General features: G+C 39.7%; 2 protein-coding genes across 3 annotated transcripts in view; both read right to left on the bottom strand.

The window, feature by feature from the left end:
- Positions 1 to 3809: 3809 nt before the first annotated feature.
- Positions 3810 to 8014, bottom strand: mstna (myostatin a). The gene is made up of 3 exons (XM_073843826.1): positions 7601 to 8014; positions 6068 to 6438; positions 3810 to 4907 (listed from the first exon to the last, which is right to left on the bottom strand). Exons 1-3 carry the CDS (start codon positions 7965 to 7967, stop codon positions 4539 to 4541), a joined length of 1107 nt encoding a protein of 368 aa, XP_073699927.1. The 5' UTR covers positions 7968 to 8014; the 3' UTR covers positions 3810 to 4538.
- A 1714-nt stretch (positions 8015 to 9728) lies between these two features.
- ftcd (formimidoyltransferase cyclodeaminase) overlaps positions 9729 to 12178 on the bottom strand; it is an 18490-nt gene continuing 16040 nt past the window's right edge. For both annotated transcript variants that reach the window (XM_073844392.1, XM_073844393.1), the window contains 3 exons: positions 11749 to 11887; positions 11456 to 11551; positions 9729 to 11248 (listed from right to left, as the gene is read on the bottom strand). In XM_073844392.1, coding sequence (XP_073700493.1) covers positions 11165 to 11248; positions 11456 to 11551; positions 11749 to 11887 — 319 coding nt within the window. In that variant the 3' untranslated portion in view covers positions 9729 to 11164. The remainder of the gene's footprint in view (positions 11249 to 11455; positions 11552 to 11748; positions 11888 to 12178) is intronic.

Here is a 12178-nt window from a genome sequence, read left to right as displayed (position 1 = left end):
GTGTGTGCTTGACTGACAGCTGTGTGAACCAATCAGCGAGCGAAGTTCTGTTTGTTACGTCTCCATTAGCCAATCAGCGTGTCCGGGCGTCGTTTGTGACGCAACGTGGAATTTTGGACCAGACGTTGTAGCGCAGCCCACGTGATTTATAAGAAACTGAAACTGCGTAGTAGAGCACAGAAAGGTGCTTATTTTCATCACCGAGTAAAAACTGGGGGAAATGCATGTTATGATTTATTGTGTTATAAGAAACTTATTTGTTTTGAGAGTAAAATAATGGCATGAATGATTGGACAAAAGGAATACATGTGGATATGGGGTCAATTAAGGTGAAGTTGCACTGGTTTACAATGATTAAATCTGACTGATTGCAGTACAATTTGCAGTGTGTGCGTTATTGAAACTAATGTAATTTCTCCTCCCCATATATATATATATATATATATATATATATATATATATATATATATATATATATATATATATATACACTACCGTTCAAAAGTTTGGGGTCAGTAAGACTTGTAATAGTCTTTAAAGAAGTCTCTTATGCTCATCAAGGCTGCATTTATTTGATTAAAAATACAGAAAAAAACCCCAGTAATATTGCAAAATGTTTTTACAATATAAAATAATGTTTTTTTTATTTTAACATACTTTAAAATAGAATTTATTCCTGTGATGAAATGCTGAATTTTTATCAGCTGTTACTCCTGTCTTAAGTGTCACATGATCCTTCAGAAATCATTCAAATATGCTGATGTATTATTAGAATGATCAATGTTGGATAGTATCAACAGTTGTGCTGCCAAATATTTTTTGGAACCTGTGATTTTTTTTTTTTCCAGGATTCTTTCATGAATAACAAGTTTAAAAAGTACAGTGTTTATTCAAAATATAAATATTTTATAACAATGTAAATGATTTATTATTAACTTTTAATAAACTTTTAATTATTAACTTAATACATCCTTGGTGAATAAAAGTATTAATTTCTTTAAAAAAAAGAAAAAGAAACAGTAAAAATGTACTGACCCCAAACTTTTGAACGGTAGTGTATACAGGTCCTTTTCAAAAAATTAGCATATTGTGATAAAGTTCATTATTTTCTGTAATGTACTGATAAACATTAGACTTTCATATATTTTAGATTCATTACACACAACTGAAGTAGTTCAAGCCTTTTATTGTTTTAATATTGATGATTCCTATCTCAAAAAATTAGCATATCATGAAAAGGTTCTCAAACCGAGCTATTAACCTAATCATCTGAATCAACTAATTAACTCTAAACACCTGCAAAAGATTCCTGAGGCTTTTAAAAACTCCCAGCCTAGTTCATTACTCAAAACCGCAATCATGGGTAAGACTGCCGACCTGACTGCTGTCCAGAAGGCCATCATTGACACCCTCAAGCAAGAGGGTAAGACACAGAAAGATATTTCTGAACGAATAGGCTGTTCCCAGAGTGCTGTATCAAGGCACCTCAGTGGGAAGACTGTGGGAAGGAAAAAGTGTGGCAGAAAACGCTGCACAACGAGAAGAGGTGACCGGACCCTGAGGAAGATTGTGGAGAAGGACCGATTCCAGACCTTGGGGGACCTGCGGAAGCAGTGGACTGAGTCTGGAGTAGAAACATCCAGAGCCACCGTGTACAGGCGCCAGGTCAAGCCACTTTTGAACCAGAAACAGCGACAGAAGCGCCTGACCTGGGCTACAGAGAAGCAGCACTGGACTGTTGCTCAGTGGTCCAAAGTTTTTGCATGTCATTCGGAAATCAAGGTGCCAGAGTCTGGAGGAAGACGGGGGACAGGGAAATGCCAAAATGCCTGAAGTCCAGTGTCAAGTACCCACAGTCAGTGATGGTCTGGGGTGCCATGTCAGCTGCTGGTGTTGGTCCACTGTGTTTTATCAAGGGCAGGGTCAATGCAGCTAGCTATCAGGAGATTTTGGAGCACTTCATGCTTCCATCTGCTGAAATGCTTTATGGAGATGAAGATTTCATTTTTCAGCACGACCTGGCACCTGCTCACAGTGCCAAAACCACTGGTAAATGGTTTACTGACCATGGTATTACTGTGCTCAATTGGCCTGCCAACTCTCCTGACCTGAACCCCATGGAGAATCTGTGGGATATTGTGAAGAGAAAGTTGAGAGACGCAAGACCCAACACTCTGGATGAGCTTAAGGCCACTATCGAAGCATCCTGGGCCACCATAACACCTCAGCAGTGCCACAGGCTGATTGCCTCCATGCCACGCCGCATTGAAGCAGTCATTTCTGCAAAAGGATTCCCGACCAAGTATTGAGTGCATAACTGAACATAATTATTTGAAGGTTGACTTTTTTTGTATTAAAAACACTTTTCTTTTATTGGTCGGATGAAATATGCTAATTTTTTGAGATAGGAATTTTGGGTTTTCATGAGCTGTATGCCAAAATCATCCATATTAAAACAATAAAAGGCTTGAACTACTTCAGTTGTGTGTAATGAATCTAAAATATATGAAAGTCTAATGTTTATCAGTACATTACAGAAAATAATGAACTTTATCACAATATGCAAATTTTTTGAAAAGGACCTGTATATATAAAACGTTAATGTTTTTTGTTTATTTAAAGCTTTGTCGCCATCCCTCGATCCTTAAAACCTGCAACTGCAGTTATTTGCATAATTTTCAGCATTGCGTGTATATAGAGTGTTTTCACGATGCTTCATCAATTGGCCATATTGGCGGCAATAAATGTAAACAATGCCACTGAGCCGAACGAAACTCGCATATTTAGCAAATTATTGCTGCTGAAAATGGTCAGTTATTGTCATGTTTTGGGCTGTACTAATCGGTCGGACCGGGAAAAAGATTTGGAGTACTACAGACTGCCAAAAGTTGTAACAAATCGAGGAGAAGAGTGCAAAAAACTGTCTGAGGAACAAAAGGCGTTTGTAGTTGGCCAAACTGAACCAGGATTTCTAGGGCAAGAATCTTGACAACATTTGTGTTTGTTCTTATTATTTCCCGTCAGGTAGGTGAAATATTAGGCTGATATCTTAGCTAATACTGCTTGTATGTATCTTTACCACCTGTTAACTTTAGTTTGTCAAAATATTGCTTACTAAGTCCTCTATGCGATTTAGCAACTTCCACACTTTTTGTTCCTGTGGTTTAGACAGCATAAATTAGCAGAACAATGTATTTAGCAGTACATTAACCGTGCAATTAATGCTGTTGTTTACATCTGAGTATCTCCAATAATGGCAGCGCATCCAAGTAACTGACCAAACTGTGAAGTAAGTACAAACCCTCTATAGCCTACTAGCCGGGATTAAACACTTGCTGGTTGTGTACTTGCTCAAAAATGTATTTCAGATCATTTTTAACCAAAAACGTTATGGACTGCAGCTTTATTTATTTTTTAAAATAAATAAATGCCATCCTGGCCATACTGTAGTTTTATGGTAACTGTTATTATTGAATAACACCGCTAAATGATGTGCAAAGATCCTTTTTAAAAAAAGCAAATTAAGACTTTTTATAAGTGCACTCGTTGTTCTGGGGACAACTTCTACTGCCGTTGCCTCACGGGGCCTCCATCACACTGGGGAGTCCTCCAGAAAACAAAATAAAACAGGAGAGGCTTTAGCTTCCATGGAATATGGGTTTGTTGCTTTTGAGCGCCATGATGTGCTCCACATGCTTGGAATGGTGTCAATGGTGTCACTCTGTTAAAGGGTTATGAGGGGACAACACTGAAGAGGTCCTTTGAGGACACGCGAAAACAACTCCTCAGAGACGTCAGTAATAGGCATTTTACTTGGTACAACAGATCAAAACTACAACATGATTTTGAACCGTAGAATCTACAATTATTCGTCCATCTCTAGACTTATGTAGGCTAACTAGTAAATTGGCAATTTAATCAGTGTTTTTTGACAAGAACATAAGATGCATGCTTTTGGCAATGTCTAAAAAGCATTTAAAGATTATTTGTATGTTTAAAAATTGTGACCAGTTACAGCAATGAAAAATAATTCCCATCCCTATCATTTGTCAACTACCCATATGCTATGAAACAACTGCAGAATTCCAAAAGGGTATTGTTTGGATGTCATGTTGAGTGAGATTCTGGGTTAGTGTTCCTGTTTTTGGGTCACTGGGGGATAAGTGACTTTATATAAATAATCAACTATACAACACCCTTTGACATTAATTTAAAACTTAGAAGTACTTGCAATTTTTACATGCCGATATCAAGCTGGTAAAGCCCATCAGGTCATATCTATGCTCAAATGCATTCACAGAGGAAGCCTTATACCTTCACAGACAAAGAAAGCCTTGTCACCTTGGTACTATTGTCCTTGTGTGCAACAGTCGGTGAGAACAAACTAAAAGAATTGGATTAGTTGGTTTGTTGGGATCCTGGTGTGGTCAATTGTTTAAGCAGGAACTATTTTGTCAGGGACAAGGTAAAGGTTATTTTCACTTCCCCTCTGGTCCAGAGACTGTTAGGGCTTGTTGTCATCGAGACTCAAGAAGCTCTCAAGAGCAGCCGCAAAGGTCTACGACCATCGAAGGGATTTTTCCGTAGATGATCTGCTCACGGTCATTGAAATACAGCATGTTTATGGGCGACATCTTGGTGGGTGTGCAGCAGGGGCCAGCGCTGCCCCGAGGGTTGGCCTTGTTGACGATGTGACTGTGGGGGTACTTCTGCACACATTCACCGGAGCAGTAATTGGCCTTGTAGCGCTTGGGGGCAATTATCCAGTCCCAACCGAATTCCTCAAAGTCAACGGTGAGTGGATACCGGCAGCAACGTGACTCTGTGGAATGTTCATCGCAATCAAGGCCAGTGTCCCGTCTGGACCGTTTGCCAGTATCTGATATTTTCACCTCCAGGAAGGGTTGCTGAAAGGGTGAACAAGAAAATTATTAGGTAAGTCATGGTTAATTAAGTTCAAAGGTGGAATTAAGCGCATAATTGACATTAATCGCAATACACTTTTTACAGAAATGAGCCTCATGCCTTTATCCCAGGGGTTTCCAAACTCGGTCCTGGAGGGCCACTGTCCTGCAGAGTTTAGCTCCAACCCCAATTAAACAAACTTGAACCTGCCAATCAAGGTCTTACTAGGCATACTAGACATTTCCTGGCAAGTTGGAGCTAAACGCTGCAGGACACCCTCCAGGACCGAGTTTGGGCACCCCTGCTCAAGGCAGATGTAATGAGGCAAGTTGGAGCTGAACTCTGCAGGACCCTGGCCCTCCAGGACTGAGTTTGGAGACCCCTGCTGTAAGGTAAAACCATGTACACCAGGCCAGTGCCCAGTCCTGTTTCTGGACAGTGACCCTACAGGACTGAGTTTGGAAACCCCTGTTTTATCCACTTAACCAGTGGTTCCCAACCAGGTTCCTGAAGGCCCCTCGGCAGTGCACATTTTGTCTCCTTATTTAAAAACCCCTGATTCTGGTCATCAACTTGTCAGACTCCAAGACCTAAAATCGTCAGACAAAAGAGATGTACGAAATGTGCAGTGTTGGAGGGCCTCCAGGAACGTGGTTGGGAACCACTGCACTAGACTACTCTGTAGGAGGTGGGGGCCTGGAGGCAGGAGTCTCCAAACACAGTCCTTGAGGGCTGGTGTCCTGCAGAGTTTAGCTCCAACCCTAATTAAACACACCTGAACCAGCTAATCAAGGTCCTACTAGGCATGCTAGAAATCTCCAGACCCGGGATGCCCAAACTCTGTCCTGGAGGGCTGGTGTCCTGCAAAGCAACCCCAATTAGACACACCTGAACCAGAGTAACTTCTCAGCAGGTGTGTTGAGGCAATTTGGAGCTGAACTCTGCAGGACACCAGTCCTCCAGAACCGAGTTTGGAGACCACTGCTGTAAGATAAGACCATGTACACCAGGGCTGCCCAGTCCTGTTCCTGGAGATCTACTGTACCTACCTTCAGGGTTCAGTTCAAACACTAATCAAACACACATGTCTGTAGTTCTCAAGTGCTTTTAATCTTTGGCAGAATTAAAGTTTGTCCAGCATTTGATGCATGCACCAACTTACCAGTCCTTCTTCTCCAGATTCTCCGGAGGTCACAGCCAGATCGTTTCCATTTGCATCAAAGGCCTTGATTTCTATCCCAAAGTTACTCTCAGGCTGTTTGAGCCACAACTGCAACAGCTGCTTCATGTCGATGTGCTGCCAGGAGTTGGTCCGGGCATTCACGTCAATTTTCTGTGCACGTACTCTTGAGTGGTTGTTCCCTTCGGACAAAGATCTCAGGTGAGATATCTGGATTAAGACTGTGGTTGGCTCCTCAGATGGTCGGAGGTAGATCCAGAGCAGGGCCTTGAGGATGCTGTTAGGCATAATCTTTGGGCTCAGTGAGAACATGCAACACTTTGGCATTCCCTCAAGATGGGTGATGGCTTGAGCTGCAAGGTATTAAATTTACTAAGACCATGCACACCAGGGCTGGGCAACTTCAATCTTGCAGGGCCACTGTCCGGCACACTTTCACCCCAACCCTAATCAATCACACCTGTATCTTTTTAGTAATTTTGAAGACATTGATTAGCTTGTTCAGGTGTGTTTAATTAGGATTTGCAGAACAGTGACCTTCCAGGATTGAAGTTGCCCAGCCCCGATGTACACCTTTTTCACCATACACCTTTTAGGAATAAAATGTGCAAAAAATTTACCTTCAGAGGTACAAGAACATGTTACCAGGGTAGAACCCTTAAAGGAACAACTTAGCAGCTTATTTACCCCTAAAGGTTCACAGTAGTACCTTAAGGGTACATATTACAACTCTAAGGTACTAATATGCATCTTTATGGGGTAGAAAAGATACAAAGTTGTACACAACAGCCCCACTGACACGCTGTTGTGACATCCTTAAACTACTGCTTCTGAAACCACTCTTCTGCAGATAGAAGTTTAAAAAAACTGATTACTCGAAAGTTTCAGGCAGGTATGTTTTAGTATTATTACATTAGGAACAAAAATGTGTGGGACACTGGTGCAAAGTTGCCCATCACTGTAAAGGTTTATACCAAAAATTATAAACACAAAATTAAAATTCTCCAAACAGTATAAAAACCTTTATCAAACTTAGTTTACTCTCGGTTTCTGCTGACACTGGTGGAAAATAAAAATCACTGCAGTTTGACTTGGCATTAATGTAGCAACTACGGTATGTTTGCAAAAACCTAACCTCAAAAACCTCAAAGGTTTCCATTGAAAACCTTTAAATAGAGCCCTTATTTTGATTGGCCAAATGTGCTTTGTATGTTTCCTCTCAGTGCACATCCTTGCGTAAAAAACAAGGTCTGTTGCCTTTGGCCGGCTTCCAAAAACAGCTGAATGAATGAACCATAGTCGGTTCATAGTCAACCCTTTCAGATAATACAATGGCCCTTAAATGTATTTGAACAAAGCCACACTTTAGAAAGTACATGTATGAATGCATTCAATAGCAAAACAACAAACCAAGTAGCATCTGCATATGATGCTAGAACTTTCTCAGAAGTAACTAGACTTACATTCTAAATCTGTTTGTGGTCACTTTATATTGCAGTGCATCATGGTACTTACGTTCTGTGGCCATGGTAATGATGGTCTCACTGCTGCCTTGTTCCTCATCCTCACTAATGCCTCCGTTTTGATCATACTGATCCAGGAGCTCCTGCAGTGGAGGTGCTTTGGGTAAGAGTAGCTTGACTGTATCTCTGCTAATATTCGGAGCCTGTTCAAGTCGCAGAATGCTCAGAATCTGGGACTTAATGGAGTGCAGGCGCATGAGTTTACTCTGCTGTCTAAACTGACAGGTCGTGCACTGGCTGTTGTCATCTCCAGGCATCACAAACACTTGCGATGTTGTTGTTGTCGCTGTTGCTGCACTCATGTTCTGACTGTGCAACCCCAGCACACTCCAAAAGCTCAGATAAAGAAGGATAAGCATGGTTTCTGATGTGTCTTTGTAGATTTTTTGTGAACGGACAGCCTTTATGCAATCTCTCCAAACAGCACTGGACAGATGTTCAGCCTCCCAGGCAGTTTTATACTTAAGATTCCCTGCTGTTAGATATCATATGATTGGTGGGATTGATAAGAACAAGTTCAGATGAGACACCACAGAGAGGTTCATGTCTTTGGGTTATGATTTGAGGGTTTTCAGGGACCGTCTATTTTGTTGTATTCAATGAATTTCATGCGCAAATGCCTAAATATCACAGGAATTTCTGGGTGCTAGGTTGTTCTGAAAGGTTTTTAAAGTGTTGCTATAAAGTGTTTCTAGGTGGTTTCTAAAGGTTTCTGAGTGATAACAGTAAAACTTACAATGAATATGTTTTATGGTGCATATATTTAGAAAAATGCTCCTCTCTAGAGTTCATTTTTCTAGCTGACTAACAAATTTATGGTCACCGAATATGCTTTTTTCTGATATAAATGTGACGTTAAATGACATATGTGACCCTGGACCACAAAACCAGTCTTAAGTAGCAAGGGTATTTTCATAGCAATAGCCGAAAATGCATTGTTAGGGTCAAAATTATAGATTTCTCTTTTATGCCCAAAATCATTAGGATATTAAGTAAAGATCATGTTCCATAACGATATTTTGTACATTTCCTACCGTAAATATATCAACATTTATTTTTTGATTAGTAATATGCATTTCTAAGAACTTCATTTGACAACTTTAAAGGCGATTTTCTCAATATCTAGATTTTTTTTGCACCTTCAGATTCCAGATTTTCAAATTGTTGTACCTCAAACAAATATTGTCCGATCCAAACAAACCATACATCAATGGAAAGCATATTTATTCAGCTTTCAGATATTGTATAAATCTTGAAACACTGATTAAGTGATTACATGGGACAGGATTCAGATTTCAGTAAGTTACTTTCTTTTAAACATACCTTTGGATGTTCATTTATGTTTATTTCATGCTGAAACTGGAAATAAATGGAGATGATCAGTTTACGTCACATCTCTTGAACTTAGGCCCTACAGCGATCTGTCACTTTACATTAAACAGCTGCAAAACAGCATTTATCGTTTGAATATTGTAATAAAATGGACAGAATTTTAAATCTGAGAGTTTGTATTATTTAAAAAGTAACAAAGCACAAAGCTTATTACGATTATTACGACTTACCACGAAAACAGACTAGACTAATCAATTCTTGGAATTTAAGAAATGATATAGTTTCGTAAAAACGAGAATCGATTAAAATTATAGCCAGCCCTAGTGCTTTATACAAAATATTTTCGGCATAAACACCTGAAAATGAGTGTATAAGGAAACACAACCTCTTTTATATTGGCGAATGGGTTTTCTTCACTTCTAGACCACAGTTATAGTGTTTTGGTGATGCATTGGCTGAAATATGCAGAAATGATGACTGAGGACATTATTGCTACAGCTGTTCTGTAGCGATTGCAGATGTCTCTGCTCTATCTGTCTCTCTTTTCCAGCAGTGCAGCTTTAATAGATGCATAAATAACAGATGACAGCTAGGCAAGGACAGAGGAAGTGGGATATTGTGGGTGACCTTTGGTTGGTCAGTCACAGCACCATCTGCTGGTGGATTATCAAGTTATTTCAGATCAAACACAAAAAGTGAGGTAAAAAACACTCCTCAGTGAGGTGTAATTAAGAATAAACCAGTGTTTTAATTACATATTTGCATGGATAAAGCCAAAGAAAAGAATATGTTGGATCAGTTTATCAGTTTATTGGATGCATGTTAGTCTACATCATTCATCTCCAATGTTTTTCTTCAACATATACGGATTATAACTTCAAAACCTCAAATCATTATAGCTATGAGATCTACCTTGGGTAAATCTGATTATTCAAAATATGACTCCACAAACCAGTTTTAATTAATTTAATTAATGAAAAATGTCAGGCTTGTTTGCATACCTATAAAGTGTTACATTGCAATTATTTTATCAATTACATTGTCACTCGCTTTATATTAGTTACTTGGAAGTGGCAAGAAAGGTATTTCTACATTGTCTATTGAAATATGAGAACTGCTTGTCTGTGCAAACCTTGCTGCTATTATCTTAAAATATTTTGGGTTCTTGCCGATGTTAAAAAAGTTGTTGCTATGGCCTTCTGGCTGTTTGGCTTATGTCAAAAGAGGCATCCTCAAGTCTATGTTATCCTGGTCCCACCTTCGATGTAAGTTTAAGAGATTTTTTTTGCCAAAAATCCCTCCTTAAATAGATAGTTCACCCAAAAATGAACATTCCGCATTAAAGGTTGTATCAGCGATTTCTAGGCTGAAAAACAAAGTGTCAATTTCAGCTGACCTTTCATCACGATCCGCTCGCTGCTTGCCCCATAAATTGTCTGTGAAAAAACCGCGTCTCTCTGGTCAGCCTACGGTCCGAGATATGCCAAAAAAACAATCGGCACTACCAAACATTCCACACATAAACAAACATTGTTCCAACCAATCAGTGTCAGGGGTTTGGTGTTGTGGACTTTCCTACTGGTGCAGGGATGTGAGGGAGGCGGAGCGAAAGTCCACAACACCAAACCCCTGACACTGATTGGTTGGAACAATGTTTGTTTATGTGTGGAAAGGTTGGCAGTGCCGATTGTTTTTTTGGCATATCTCGGACCGTAGGCTGACCAGAGAGACGCGGTTTTTTCACAGACAATTTATGGGGCAGGCAGCGAGCGGATCGTGAAAAAAGGTCAGCTGAAATTGACACTTTATTTTTAGGCTAGAAATCGCTGATACAACCTTTAATTGTGTCTTTCTAAACCCATCAGACCTTCGTTCATTTTCTGACCACAAATTAAGATTTTTTTTATGAAATCTAAGAGATTGCATAAACAGCGACACAAGTACCATGTTCAAGACCCAGAAAGGTAGTAAGGACATCAGTGGTTCATTCATAATTTTATGAAGCTACGAGAATACTTTTTTTGAACGTGGTAGTTGCGTTGCTGTCTGCGCATGGTCAGAAAGCTCTCGGATTCCATCAAAAATATCTTAATTTGTGTTCTGAAGATAAGCAAATGTCTTATGGGTTTAGAAAGACATTAGAGTTTGTAATTAATGACAGAATTTTTATTTTTGGGTCAACTATCCCTTTAATGCTCATACCGATCCGGAGTTACAGTCTGCATCATTTCCTCTGGTTGGCCATCTCCAGTGCTATGTTAGCATTTTCTCTGGCGTTCTTTAACAGCGCAGACACTTTTGCTTCAGTCTGAAAATCAACAAACCACAAAAACTACCATGATCACCAGGAACAATTCCAGTTGGCTCTTTGACATTTAGTCAGTTCCTCAAACAGTTTCATATCACTTAAAGTGTGGTTATTGAATGCAGAAAAACGTGTGGGTTATTAAAGCACACAATGGGAATCCTGACCTAGATATGCAATAGCAGTCATTAAATGTTTCCTGATACTCACGGCAGCCCTGAATGAAGCATCCGTGATGTCCTTCAGGTTTATAATAACGTTGTAATATGCTCCAAATACGGCAGTTTCCAAAGCTTTAGCTGCCACCTGCATGTGACAGGAATCATGCATTAAAAAAAATATGCTGTTATCAGCTTATTTATGAACTTTGAAGTCATGTTATTTGTTGTTTTCCCAATGCAAAATCAGCATTTTACTCTTAGTGGAAAGTGCTTGTTTGTCTTGTGTCATTACAAGCACTTATATATAAAAAATTACATAATTCAAAAATATTATAGTCTCACCTGAATGTCTGATTTACATGCCACATTTCCGGATTTTACCATCTCTTTGAGAAAAGGCCACAGTGTGTTTATTCTCTCTGCCAGAGACAGAGGAACACCCACCGCCGCCTTTAGACCCTCCTGCATAGCTGCCTCCCTCCTGTTCAGTCGAAGAACAACATTCAGTTATTCAGTCCCAATTTAAAAATATAGCTGTTAGCAGCAATTAAGGGGCCAAGCACAACAGAGGTCAAATGAGCTGTCTTTATTCACTTAGTAAAGACCAGGCTTCTCCAACCCTGCTCCTAGAGAGCTACCTTTCTTCAGACTTAATTAAGTAGTCCTGAACACCTTGGTTAGCTAGGTGTGTTTTTGGTTAGGGTTGAAGCTGAACTCTGCAGTATGATAGCTCTCCAGGAGCAGGGTTAGAGACCCCTGTTAAAGACATTTG

Source organism: Garra rufa, chromosome 7 (genome assembly GCF_049309525.1).
Source record: "Garra rufa chromosome 7, GarRuf1.0, whole genome shotgun sequence".
Classification (NCBI taxonomy): domain Eukaryota; kingdom Metazoa; phylum Chordata; class Actinopteri; order Cypriniformes; family Cyprinidae; genus Garra; species Garra rufa.
This window is presented reverse-complemented; position numbering and strand designations above follow the sequence as displayed.